The sequence below is a fragment of the Macrobrachium nipponense genome, chromosome 2 (genome assembly GCF_015104395.2).
Source record: "Macrobrachium nipponense isolate FS-2020 chromosome 2, ASM1510439v2, whole genome shotgun sequence".
Lineage (NCBI taxonomy): Eukaryota > Metazoa > Arthropoda > Malacostraca > Decapoda > Palaemonidae > Macrobrachium > Macrobrachium nipponense.
In genome coordinates this window covers 105,827,197-105,841,738 of record NC_087201.1, presented here as the reverse complement: position 1 = coordinate 105,841,738, position 14,542 = coordinate 105,827,197, and the positions used below count along the sequence as shown (strand labels likewise).

Genomic DNA, 14,542 nt, shown 5'->3' with positions numbered 1-14,542 from the left:
TGACATGGTTGGGTAACTGTTGGCATGGTTATGGTACTGCTGATATGGTTAGGTTTACTGTTGACATGATTAGGCTACTGATGTACACTACCAGGAAGGTTAGGTTGGTTGTTGGGGTTTCAAATGGCAAATATTTTTTTACAGACGAAAATCACATATAAATATATTTTCTTTCCGCTTAGAGGCGTCCACCGTATTGTAAATATTTTTCAATATTATTTCGGAATAACACTGCACCGACATTCAATTTTGTTTTGGTCTATTTTATTTCTTCATTTTCTCTAAAAGTCATCATGTACTTTGTAACAAATGTAATGATTTTATTGCCTTTCTTTATTCTGAGGAAAAGCATGAAAAATCAGATGGGGAAAATCATTTTTCGTCCTATTGCAAACCACACACGGGTGATGATGGCTACGCCCACTCATGATTGAAATTGAATGCCCCGCTTTGTGAAAAAGTAAACAAACAGACGATGTAGGCAGGTGCAATGCTACCGCCATCTTCATTTCATGCCAGGTACTAAATTGTATGCGGCCGATGCGGCTGTGGCTTGAGCTTCCCATCTTTCGTGTATTGTCTTTGCTAAAAAGTTCCGAAATTCAAGTAAAAGTAGCCATATTTATAGTACAATAGTTAGTGTTTACATTTTAGTGGTTGATCCTGGCTATATGGTATATGTCTCTTTATCAAAACCGAAGAAGTTTTTATTTTTTCAAAAGTAAATCTTTTATTGCTTTTCAATCAAACTTAAATGTTTTTTTTTTCAAAACTAAAGAACATTTCATCCTTTTAAAATCAATCATTATTTATTGAGAACTTAGGACACTTTTCCTCTTCGTAACTGAAGTAAACTTCTTCCTAGTGAAAAAATAAAAGCACATATAGTAATATCCTCCTCCAAATTCAGCTACAGTATATCAAGCCATCCAGTAGGCTTTCCACATTATCATCATCTTTCTCATTTTTATAGATTGAAGAGTCATAATTCAGCATGGATCTTATGGGTTCAAATGTTGATCAGCATTTGCCATTCAATTCCAGGGTGGTCTTTATTCTTAATATACTATATTGAGGTTCTAAGTACAATTCGATTTCTCAACTTGGTTTTAATACATGTAACTCTAGAGAAACCCTTTACAACTGGAGTATTAGGTACTTACTAGTCACTGGGAGGCTGTAGATTTTTAATGTGAAATCTGATATATCCTTTAAAACTAATTCCATTCCTGCATACATCAATTGCCTGACTGATAGCTAAAATCTATTGCCATGTAACAGGACAAACAAAACGTTTACTCTCGGAAAAGCTGTAGAATACACGTCCAAAACATTACTTTACTTGCATGTTGCAATAGATCTGATGAGGTACGAACATTGAACATACTTGTAACGTATGAGTGGAGTATACCATTGCCAATCTATTACAGTAGATCAGTGATGTGATTATTATAATAAAAAATGTATGGATAAAAAATGTATGGGAGTAGTCCAACTCAAAAGTAGCACAAAAAATCGCAAGTAGCAGATTGTGAAATCCAGTCTCCCAAAGGTGTAAAAAGTAGCCCAATGTGCGATTTATAGCCAAATCTGGCAATCCTGGAAACGTGTAGCTGTGACGTCACCATTCAACCGACCGAAGAGTCACCTTTTATGAAACTTGGACGAGTGATCGAATGAGTACGACGTCCTTGTTGTTCTAGTTTAAAGGGAAACAGTGCACACCACGTCCACCAACAGCTTATTTATTGTTAAACATTTTGTTGATGTTAACGATGGCATCTTTGAATTAAAAATTGTGTGCCTGTAAATGTAATTTAGAATAATACTTACGAGATAGCAAATGAATTTATGTTCCCCAAAAGAGCGGTCAGCAGGTGAGCAAATTTTGTATCAAGGATTTGGCCAGTTTGGGCAAGCACACTGAAACAGTCTTCATTGCCATACATACGTATACGAATCATGGTGTGGAAGTGAAATAATAATAGGAGTTTGATGGCAAGATAGAGTTGGAAATAACACCGAAACTCCGTAAGGTAGTTATAGAAGTTCCATGCATATGCGAGATAATAAGAAAGCGAAGGGGATTCCCTGGGCATGAAAAGTTTGAAGAACCAGACCTACTTGTACGAGATCTGAGGTGAGAACTAGGGAAGGTAAAACGTGGAAAAGATGAGTGATGGAGTGTTTAAATATATATATATATATATATATATATATTATATAAAGAAAAATAGTATTCACTGAAGGATAAAGAAAAACTTTTATTGCCAAAGCTGAGTAAAGGACGCGTGCATAAGGTTAACTGGAGCTGGAGACACTCGCTGATTGTCTTGCTCGGGTTTTCAACCTTTTTCTCGGTGTAACCTTTCGGGTATCTATATGTCGGTAATGTACCCCATTCACTTTGTATAGAGTGAAAACAAAACAAACTCAGAAAATCATTCCATTGTGTATATTTGCAAGTACTGTACTGAAGGGAAGTAATGACATAACTCTCCTGACAACCAGTATCATTTTAAACAAAAAATTCCCTAAACAATAAATTTTCAAGGTTATGGTTCTGAGCTGCAAAAAGAAAATACATTATTATTACATCAGCTGCAAATGGGGTTAATGAGGTATCTGAAACTGTTTTTCATCAACTAGCTTAGTCAGCCCGGGAGCAGATTTTGCTAAAACACATCTGCATTCATTCAAGACCCGCCCGTACCCATTGAGAGATTTAGCCTACCCCCAGGTTAGAAACCCCTGGCTTAAGAGTTTCTCATCATTATCTCACCCATGTTTGACCCTTGGTCCTAAATTACCGCAACTCAGATCCATTGCCCTTGAAAGGAACCATAAACATTATATATTATATTATATATATATATATATATATATATATATATATATATATATATATATATATATATATATATATATATATATATTACATATATATATGTATATATATATATTTCAAGTCACGTTCCATAAGCAAATGCGAAGCATTTATAGAACTACTTTGCAGTGAACAGAGACACGTGCAGAGTTCCAAAATAGTTTGTGTATCTTGACCTTTCGAGGTCGTGTGAAGCTCTGATTGACATGCATGGTACTAACTGCAGAAACGCTTAGGTTAGTTAATCACATTGACAGAGGATTTTTTACATAATAATTCATAATATCTGTTGAGACAATGTTTTTACTATAAAACACGCTTTTCTACAAGTTTTTTTAACAGTAAAACAATCCTTCGCCTGAAGATTGTAGCACTGGAAATTTATGTTTAATGTTTGATAATTTTGTAAGAACAGCTTATTCGTACAAATCCATCAGTCATAAGGTAGCCTGAATCGCGATTCAGGACGAATAGAAGGAGGATGAGGAAGATAGTAGCTCAAGATGCAAGTAATCTAATTCCTCACTAGTGAGTGTCAATAGAGCAGTAGTTGATCGTCCAAATTCATGAGAGCTTTCATAAGTAATGGGTCTGCAACGAAGACATAATCCCAAAATAGTATGCTTACTAAGCCCATCTTAACGGCTGGTACTCCATGCTAACACTCCTCCCATACTGAGAAGCATGCTGCATAACATAATGTAAACAGAATCACAAGACCAAGTGCTTGCTCTGAGGGTGGAATATAGCTTCAGGTTGTACGTGAAAACCCAGTTCGTAGTGTCAAAGTCTCATGAGCCTAGATTTGTAAAATGACCTCCTGTCCTACACACTTTTTGGAAAAGCAGGAAAATGAACAAAAAAGAGGAAAAATAACTGATTGTACCCTCAAGCAAAGGTGTTCTCAAACTCATACCAAAGGGTTTAGTGGACATCTAAAGTGACAGGATGATTCTGAAGGAAGGGTCTAATGAGCCTTGCTGTGAATGTTCAGCAAAATCTTACAAAGACTCAGATGAACTTTGGCAAGATGGTGGCCTCGTGTCTTCCTGCCCAAATGAAGATTTCCACTGCCAACCGACAATGAGACTCTGACTTTGTTCCGCAATTATTTCTCAGTTATGTTAGAGGGATTGATTGATTGATTTGTTAGTTCTTATTGGCGTCGCAACGACGAGGCTATTGACGCCGTATGTTAGAGGGATAGTGTAATGATCTAATCAGCTGCCCATGAATGCTTTGAGAGCTAAGAAGACTGCTCATAGTTCTAACAAATTCATGTAACTGTATCTGTCTTTTTTGGACATTACCTCCTTTGCTTGAGAATCAAACAAGTGGGCAACACCCTAGAACATCAAAGGTTTGGGGGTGATTGCTACTAACATTATTCCCTTTTAGAGATTTTATTCATTTTTTTTGCCACCATCGAGGATTATAAATAACTGCCTCTGTGGTCAGGATCTCGATGTACAGAGACATTGGGGGTACTTTCTGATATGAAACTTTCTGCAGTGGAAGAAAAGAATGTACAGCGGTCTCAAGGAACAAGTTTCCCTAATGATATCTAATAACCATCAACATATGACAAGATTTATCTGAATGTTTTGGGGGGTTCAAAAGACTCCTGAACAGTCCTGGACCAATTGATGGTTTCAATATGCCTGATTTCTCCGATCTAATCAGCAAGCAAAGAAAATCAGCACCAATCCCGGAAAACCCCAAGGTTTTTCCTCAACAACGTATCCACTGGTGAGGCCAAGACTAGCCATTCATCCGAATACTAGTGGAGATTCGTGCACCTTGACACACCTTTGTCATTCCAATTGTTTTCTGGCGCAGTCTTTAGGGTCAAATTTGACTGAGCGATTATAAGCCGCATCAAACATATCTATAAATCTTTGAGTTACTAAAAATATATTGCCCCTGGGTCTTGGTTCATAGTTCCTCACAGCTCACTTCACAAACTCATCTGTGGGCACACTATTCTTTTGGGATGTCATAGCAATAGATAAGGATAGGTCATAGCAAATATAGTTATATTGTTTTATTCAATGCTTTATACATATAACTCTAACCTTATCTTAACATATTTTCCTCCATTTTCCTTCAAATAGCCTGCTGTTTCTGGTATGAACATTCCTCATAATGCTAAGAGATTCATTTTCATTGCCTCTCACATATGATTACCAAGTTTTTGTTGTCAAGTCTTTCTAAGGTTTCTTTGCATACGACACTCTTTTCACCTTGACTTTATACATCGCAAAAGTTATATCTATACTTTACTTAAAGAATTGTTTTCAAATTCATATTGGATCTTGCGTACATTGCCAGCACTGGATCGCTCTTTCAAAGATCATGTGGATATAAGACTTACCACTTGTTCTTGTATGACTGTACATCCAGGCATTTTTTTTAATATTCTAGATAATTTTCTTTTTAACTTATCTTTTCCCCTCAGTTTTTCCTTGTCTTCTTTACATTTACTATACACTAGTTTCCATATGTTGGCTTCCTGCGATTCCTTTCTCGTGAGTTACAAATGCGAGGACTCACTCTCATTTTATTTAAAAAGTTATTGCTAAAGCGAAATTCCCAACTGACCTTCGACTTCCTTGCATGACCTTGACCTAACTCTGCACCTTGGCTTCATTATTTGATTTCTCATATCAAATACTAAGTCTTTATTTTGTATAGTTGTGGTCATGGTCAAATTATTATTTGACCTGCAACCTTGACCATGACTTCGACTTTCACATTAATCATTAGTGCATTTGCCATGCAGCATATGAGGATCTTACCTAATAAAGCTTAGAAAATATGACCTTTGACCTGACCTGACCCTCGACCTGTCAAAATAGCTTTGACATCGACTTTTCTCTAAAACATTAGTTTAACTAGTAGATTATATGAAATGATTGATCTCAGATATGGAATCTCTGTTGCATGTAGCTCGAACAGTGTTGCTACGATTAAATTTCTATTTGTTCTCTTGATATCGAGTATGACCTTGGCCTTAACCTCACTGTAGTGGCTAGTAAACGAATCCTCATGAAAGTTGCCCAAGTTTACAAATTTTCCACTTGCTAGGTGCAATCGTTTGTCAGAAAAGTGACATGCACACACACACATATATACATAAATATACAACTAACATATTAGACAAAAATAACAAGTATAATGAAATAAACGCACCAACTTGGCATCATAGACTTTCGTAATACTGTAATGTCAAATAAAAAAGCAATTGATACTTTTATTGCTATATAGATTACTTATTGTAGTAGCATGGTTCGTGAATATTTCACTGTGCTTAGAATACTTAAGGCCGAGACTATTGTTTACATCCTGACGAACCAAGATATCTCAAAACCCAGCTTTCAAAACTAGAAAGTGTAGTTGAGGAGATCTGTGCATAAGATAGAACGGTTACATGAGCTCTAGGTTTGGTATGTGGTATCACTGATGCCTGGAGCAAAGAAAATTCAGTCATATTTTTTATGGGCACTTTTCACCCAGGGAAGATATCTAGTCCTTTCTATGCCGACCAAAGCTACAGAGCAGTGCGAGGAACTTCTACAGTAGGAAGATCACCAGGCGCCATATCATCATTTTATGCTCGTGTTTTAAACAAAAAGGTGGAAACCTTTGTCGTTCACAAGTCAGCTTTAACTAGATTTAGCTGTAGAGAAACGCCAACACATTTTATGACAGCTATCGGAAGGCTATGTAACCCGGATAACCATCTGGAATGTACTGGACTATTGCCAAACTGATCCAAGAACTACCACTAACATCTCCAAAAAACTCAGGCACAGAGTTCCTCTTAGATACTTGATAGCGATGTCTGGACAGTGAATTTATTACTGTCGTTGGAACTGCAGGGGGGTGAGGTTTGGCGACTGTAATTCCACTCTTCGTAAATGGATTCCTTGCGTGGCTCAGCTGAACGTCCTGGAAAGTATAGTATATTCTTTAATGACGAAACTCTCTCTCTCTCTCTCTCTCTCTCTCTCTCTCTCTCTCTCTCTCTCTCTCTCTCTCTCTCTTCTCTATGAAAATCATGATTCTCACTGAACGCTAATAAAAATTATGCATCTTAGAGAGCTATTAGTATTTAACAATGGAAGAACAAAACTGGCAGAGATGTATAATCTACTGATCATAAAGCATTAAATTTTAGAGCTTTTGTTCTTTCAATTCAGCATGATGAGAAAATGTGATTTAATTTGAAATTCACCTCTTTAGAGGCCGTATCTGTTTAAAAAAACCTGCTGTCAGTTAGAAAGGCCACTTCAATTTTAAGTTAGGCAAACCAATGTACTTCTTTCCAATCAAAAAACCATAGAATTTATTCCTATATATATTATGGAAAACTTGGAAGACAGCCTAAATTCCATAAATCAATCAGCCTCTAACTGACAAGTAATGGGAAACAAGCAAAACTAACTCAGAAATGTCGCGTTCCATGGCATAAAATAAGACACTTTTAGAGAACAGATGCGGAGTGATGTAATATTAAACCTGAGATGTTTAAAAAGCCCTACCTTGAGAATTAACAAATCACGGTTAGTTAAAAGAATGAATGATTTTGTTTAGGATAGCAGTTCATGATTATCGCTTCTACGCATCTACTGGAATCATTATTCTCGCAGAACACCAGGTCACACCCGTCATTCCACGACATCCCGAATTTACTCAAAAGGAGGCAGTGAACTACGACTGTGAATACTGATTCTGTTGCTTGTTTCTTTTCCTCGGTTCTTCGGCTTTGCATGATTCATATAAAATATTCGGTAACCCCCGATTAAATCTTCATATCCGTATCCTACCTTTTATGAGCCGGTATTGTAGGCAGGAGGCGTAGATGGCCAGTGGAACGAGGATTATTAGCAGACCGAGGGACAGCCACATGTACAGCTCAGTTGATGTCTGTACCAAAGGCTGGACCTTTGTGGTGACTTCATCCCACCAGGGGCCTGTAAAAGTTTTGTTCTAATTTTTGATTATGTTGATTAAATGCATAAGTCAGAATGGAAAAATACTACGCGGAAATACTATGAACTAATCAGGATAGTTTCCAAAGAATAGAATGCCCGTGCATACGGATAAAGACGGGAACCCGGCCAAGTAGTTAGGGGTAGAATTGGAAGGATGCATTGTTGATAAAGAATGCAAAATAAAAGTTAACGCCAGTAGCGAATAGATCAATAGATAAGAAATATAGAGTACATAAAATTTTAAGTAAAGATACTAAAATATAAGTAAGAAAAAGAAAGGGTAAACAAGTTTTGCCTCCAATCAAGGTAATTGCGACACAAGACTGGAAGCCCTGAATGCAGACGCTATGGGCACTCGCCACAGTATGGGAGTTACAAGGAATAACCAAGCAGCTCCAAAGTCAAGTTCCGTTGCTGCAAGAACGAAAAGTCAAGTGATTCTGGGATCATGGGAAAAGACTGGGGATTCCACATTCTGAAAGGAATAATGTGTATGAGGAATGATGAGAGTTTGACCACTGATTTCATGACTTCCATATTACAATAGATAATGAGGACTGTTGGTGGTGTAAAGTGTTAAATGCGTACAGAGGTCTACTGCGAACATTTGAACTCGGCCTAACCAAATGAAACAATTAAGAGGCTGAAGAGCATAACGAAGCCTACAGAATGAAGGCGTTATTCATTCAGGAAGTAAGTCTCCACGGCAGTCTACTAAGGATCCTTAAGGAGAAACATAGGACTAACTGATTACAGCTTATATTTTTATAGTATATATATATATATATATATATATATATATATATATTATATATATATATATATGTACGCCTTTCTAGAGGGATTCACGGCAGGAGGCGTTGCCATGCAAGTTTTCAGCGGATATGGGGTGCAGGTGCTAATATTTTGATGTGCCGACAGTGTTCGTCAAGTGCAGATGGCAGCAAAGACTACAGGCATCTATAACGTAGAACCTTAGAACACCAGACAAGCAACAGTCAGTATTAATTCTTAGGTGTAGATGAGGTTAAGACGAAGTTACAGAGTTCAGACGTTTAAACCTAATGGTTTCATATATGGGTGCAGCTGCAAAATTCATCTGAACAAGGCCGAAGTCATAGCCATTGTCAGTGTTGACGAGTCGATAGATCTGAAATGTATTACACATGCCCGAATGTATTCATGAGTGGTTGTCAAAAATCAAGGATCTAAATTCAAGGTATGTGTATATTGGACTCAAAGCAAACTTTTCAACTACTTAAGGCCCCATAGAGGGGTAGCGGCGTTAAGGAACACTTGGTGCACTGTAAGCATAACTAGAGGGTGTTTGCAACGTCCTTTCGACCCCTAGCTGCACCCACTTTTTACCATTTTCCTTTACCTCCGTTCCGGCTTTCTTTCTTCAATCTTGCTGTCCAGTCCCTCTAACTCATACTTCCTGGTGCAAACGTGGGGTTTTATCCCTTCTACCTTTGGGTTACTGGACTTCACCGTCTTTATTTTCTGGATCTCTTTAGCTTCCAGCCAATCCACTCTTTCTACTATCTTCAGTTCTGAATGGCCGAAAGTCTCTTAGTGATGAGCTTGACATTCTAAATTTTAAAAAATCATAAACAATCTAAAAGATCACTAAATAGATGGAAATTGGCCTTTAAATTGAGAACGCGCTACACGATGGGAGTGGGATGACGCCGAACGGTTCTTTTCTCTTTCTTTCTGTCTTTCTTTCTTCTTCCTTTGTGTTTTCTGGATCCTTTACGTTCTCCCTAACCGTCGCTACCGAAAATGGTAGCTCATGATTATTATTACATTTTTACTTTAGGCTGCTATGCTCGCGTCGGTCTCTTTATGAGCTACAGAGTGATTTTAGTCTTCGTTTCAACATTAGATGTAAATAAATCCTAAAATGTGCTCGCCATATGAAAAAAGATGAAAAATAAGAACAAACAATAATTCGCTGAATACAAATATGCGTGTGTGTGTTTTTTGTATCAGGCAACAACTGAATAAGAAATGCACGTTAACTGAAGATTGTATTAATGGCATCAAGAAATGAATTCTAAAGTAAGAGATATACAATTTCGCCGAAGACAAAGTCGGAATGTGTCATGGGAGCTCACCTTGCGCACTGCAGGTGCTCCAAACAACCAAACTTCTGTTGTCTCCACTAGAGACCCGAAGCAGAGAGGGTGTGCGGTGAGGCAAGCATTCGACAGCTACGTCGGTGATCCTCAACTGGGCACTTGTGCAGTCCTGTCGAAAACAAATGCACAGCATAAATGAAACAGAGTAAAAATACACGATAGAAACGGATGTCCCTTTCAATGGAAACAAAGACTAGCTCATATTACTATCAAACTTCTAACATTTGAGCTGAAAGCTTGTATGCCATAAACAGTATATTCTTCCTCTCCTATTTAAGGCATATGGCCCGACATGAATACACGAGTATATAATTACTGGTATGAATACCGTAAACATTCTTTAGAACTCACATATAATGTGTGGGTATTTTCTAGCTCATTTAGTCCAAAAGGCAGCTCCCTCTTGGACTGTCTCTTCTAGGTCAATGGAAGGAATAGCGAACTCTTGTGCCAAGCATAAATAGAAGTATGATGAGATTACAAACCCATTCAAATTTGGTCATTTTTTCTCTTAGGGTTTACTGATTATCACTTGGGGATCTTTGCCCTCTGAACAACGTGAAGTTTAAGATGGTGTTGGGAGGCGATAGAAATTTGGGCTGGAGAGATTCTTTGTAGCTTTTGATAACCACTTTATAATTCTTTGGCAAAGAAGAGGTAAATAAGATCATATCGCTGACAACGAGAAGTCTAGTTCAGCGAAGCGGTTACTAATGACGACTACAACGAGCGTCTCGACGATAATCATATGCACCATGAATACAATAACTAATAAAATCATCCACTTCATTCAGCTGCTAAATTCTGGAGCGAGTTTAGGTGTCCCCCAAAACAGTGGTTACTACGAGACGCGGTTAAAAAACAGAAAGGAGGACAGTCAGTTTACTCACATCCAGCAGTTCGCTACGGAAGACCTGCAGTCTGTGCCAGCGGTCAGAGGTGATGGAATACTTAAATCTGGAACCTAATAAATTTAGAGCAGATACGGAAAAGTCGAAGTCCAGTTGAATTGTGGCCACTGCTGACACAGATTTCAACCAGATGTCGTAAACGTAGTTCTCACTTCTGTAGATGTGCTCCACGCTGTCGTAGGAGAGCTTTAGGCAGCCTGAAATGCAGGAAGGTAGGAAAGCAGTTAAGAGAAGCATTAACGGCAATTGAGGAAGGAAACTTTTATATCTTCGGTGTCTTTTTGATGCCAGTACGTGAGTTTTGTCAACTTCCGGCTGATTGAAAAGGTGACACCATTCATATAAGGGGAGAGAGAGAGAGAGAGAGAGAGAGAGAGAGAGAGAGAGAATGATGTAGTAGGGGAATAAAAGTCATAATTACAAAAAAAAAACACTGAAGTTGTGAGAGATTTTTAGTTTTTTTTATAGCCATTGAAGAATTAAGATTGCGAATGAGTGGTAGAGATTTTTTTTTTTGAAGCGTGAGACCTTTTCCAAATTTATTTTGCATGTAAAAATGGTTTGACTTCATTCGCTTTCCGAATCAGAAAGGCAACTTACCATTACAAACTTATGATCGACGCTTCACAGATTCAATAGGACTCATCTGAGATCATTTCAATCTTGAATAATGAATTGAATGTGCACAGAAATAGTTGTTTAATAACTCATCTGATCAAGTGAGATATAATGACATTCGTTCCATTAAGTCCGTTTTGTTCTGATAGATTCGTTCATATTTACATTAGTTTGTCAACCCACCTTTGTCCTCTTGATCCGTAGATTTTTGTCCTGACATTGCATCTTCAGAGGTCGAGCTTGTGGAATACGGAGTCTGAGTAGGGACTGGTTGAGTCTCGGTCGAGTGCAAAGTGGTGGGGGTCGTTGCTGTGCGAGGGGTGAACCTTCTTCCAAATTCTTGAGCATGAGGCGTCTCATCCAGAACTGGATTATTGATCCTTAGCAGAGGAGAACGATTCGTAGCATGGCCGAGTGTGTGTTGATTCATGAATAACATCATTGCTGCCACAACCACGATCATTATGATTTTCTTTAGAAACAGATCAATCTATGACAGATGCTTCTCACACTATGTTAATAAATGTTAAATCAGTAATTTTTTGTTTCTGTCTAGTTACGAGAAGTTCAAGGAGAGTCTGACGTATTTCAGAATTAATAGTTCCTGGTCACCGGAGCAAGTTACAGAAGCTCCACCGGGTGTCTCCTGCGTCTTCACACTCGAGTATCAAGAAAACTCTCCCTTATTATAGCTGTATTTTTCTGTGTGAAAGATAAGGAACACACTACTTCATCTGGTCACCGATTTTGATATTCTGAATTCTATAACATTAAAATACAGCACAACTGGCGGCCAGAGGAGTGGCTTTACAGCACAAAAAGGTTTGCGATCTATTTGAATAAGCACTAGCTAAGTGGTTTTACGACCAAGTTGTAAATGATGCCGAAGATCACGCCTTTTCTTTCTCTTCATGACACACTGCTCAAGTAATGTTCGGACGCAGCTGCTTCAACACTGAATCGTGGTTGGACACTGAATGGCCACGAGTCGAGGAGTGACGAAATGGTCAGGACAGGATATCCTGTGCTCTCTTATTCTTCTTCGTTAATATGAGAAAGTTTTACGTCTCCAAAGTCTAATGACAACCAAGAGTTAAAAGAGTACACTGAGATATCCGAAGTCAATCAAATTTGCCTCCCCAAGAGGACTTGAAAAGGACCATGAAGGTAGTAGTTCTTTTTACGCTCGTCCACATTCAAGCTAATGACTGACAAGTTCTTGGCTCTCATTCTAGATGATGAGAGATATGATGATAATGATAATGGTCATTTTAATTCTGGCTTAATATGGCAAGTCATAGCTTATTCCAAAGTTATCTCTCTCTCTCTCTCTCTCTCTCTCTCTCTCTCTCTCTCTCTCTCTCTTTGACGCATTCATACATCGTAATGAGGCTATTGAATAATGAAAAGTATCACGCACAATGATGCAGAAAACTAAAGTTACTAAAAGGAAATTGGTCATGTTCGCGCTAATTTCGAAAATCCAGTTAAGGACTTATCTGACCTGATTTTTTTTCCTGACCCTCAAGTACAAAAGAAATAAGAACTGTGATGATGGCGAAGAGCGTAACAACAACGCTGGTGAGAATCATAAAGAACAATCCCACTCATTAAGGAGGAGGATACGAGGCCTTCTTTTGAGGCACTGAATCTTGATATATTGACAAAAGTACACCCGCTACTTCGAAGCCTTACGAGGACAAAGTTTTGTACTCATCGTCAGAGGAAATGGAACTGAATAAAAATTTACAGGAACAAACTTTTTTTTTTTTTTTACCAATATGTCATGAATGAGTGGACAAGAAAATGATTTCATTAACTGCCATGAAGATGATAGTAATAGACAGAATCTGATATTCCAAAAACTTGAATAGATACAAGTTCCCTCAGTCCAGAAGATGAAAATTGTATGAGACAGAAACAAAAGAAAAATGAAAACTAACGATAATCGCAACGCCCAGTGAGAGCAGACCACTGGCTGCGAAACATATAAACCACCGACGCCCATTCATTTAATGTGTGATCGTTTGCGCATCTATTAGCAGAATACATCAAGAACGTATACACACACACACACACACACACACACACACACATATATATATATATATATATATATATATATATATATATGTATAGTAAATATTTATAATCTGATGAAATGACACAAACATATATATATCAAGAGACATTCTCGAGACGAGCAACGAGCAAATTTAGGAAGAAACTGTCTCCAAGATGAGATGGTTTGCAAGGAAACAAGTCTGATCCGATTTCTCCCAAGAGTAACTTATCGAGATGGTCTTCCGGTTTCATCAAACAAGGTGAAAACACAGCCTGTTCACGCTTTGTTTTTAACAACTGTAGTAAATCATCAACCGTGATGTTTTTCCTTTGATATACTTTCGAAAGCGTTTTAACTCTAAAATACTTGGTATACCTGGACTTTTTGTTCGCATGCCTATACTATACAAAACTGGCGTCCCATTCACTGGAAGGTCAGTTACAACTCCATAAATCTCGAAAAGGAAGCTCTTCGTCACCTTAGGTGAGGATCATGAACGACATCAGAAAAGATAGTACTGGTTGCTGTCCGAGGAAGAGGATGCTAAATGAGAGATACATCGCTTTTACTTTTCTGTAACAGAAAACTATTTATCCGTCCGTCCTCAGATCTTAAAAACTACTCAGGCTATGTTGATCATCCAACCTCCAATCATCAAACATACCAAACTGCAGCCCTTTATCCTTGGTAGTTTTATTTTATTTACGGTTAAAGTTAGCCATGATCGTGCTTCTGGCAACGCAACACAAGACACCACGGCCGCCGGATGAGAGTTTTAAGGCCGCGGCTCATACAGAATTATACCGAGACCACCGAATGAACAGATCTATTTCGGTGGCATTGATTATACGTTTAAAGAACACTCGGTGGTACCCGTGATGGAGGAGGGTTGCCGGTGCCAGTGACCTCTGACCCTTATC

At 38.1% G+C, this 14,542-nt stretch overlaps 1 protein-coding gene across 1 annotated transcript; it reads right to left on the bottom strand.

The window, feature by feature from the left end:
- Positions 1 to 3,065: 3,065 nt before the first annotated feature.
- LOC135220887 (uncharacterized) lies at positions 3,066 to 12,519 on the bottom strand. Its single transcript, XM_064258496.1, has 5 exons — positions 11,741 to 12,519; positions 10,919 to 11,136; positions 10,005 to 10,137; positions 7,717 to 7,863; positions 3,066 to 6,838 (listed from the first exon to the last, which is right to left on the bottom strand). The coding sequence occupies exons 1-5, from the start codon at positions 12,018 to 12,020 to the stop codon at positions 6,711 to 6,713; spliced, it is 906 nt and encodes a 301-aa protein (XP_064114566.1). The 5' UTR covers positions 12,021 to 12,519; the 3' UTR covers positions 3,066 to 6,710.
- Positions 12,520 to 14,542: the final 2,023 nt, after the last annotated feature.

Bases quoted from the DNA above. Each gene is read 5' to 3' on its own strand.
- LOC135220887 (XM_064258496.1), bottom strand. From the start codon at position 12,020: ATGATCGTGGTTGTGGCAGCAATGATGTTATTCATGAATCAACACACA. The intron at 10,138-10,918 runs GTGAGTAAACTG...TGTTTTCGACAG, and splicing joins TCCGTAGCGAACTGCTGGAT to GACTGCACAAGTGCCCAGTT. The intron at 7,864-10,004 runs GTGAGCTCCCAT...AAACTTTTACAG, and splicing joins GAGCACCTGCAGTGCGCAAG to GCCCCTGGTGGGATGAAGTC.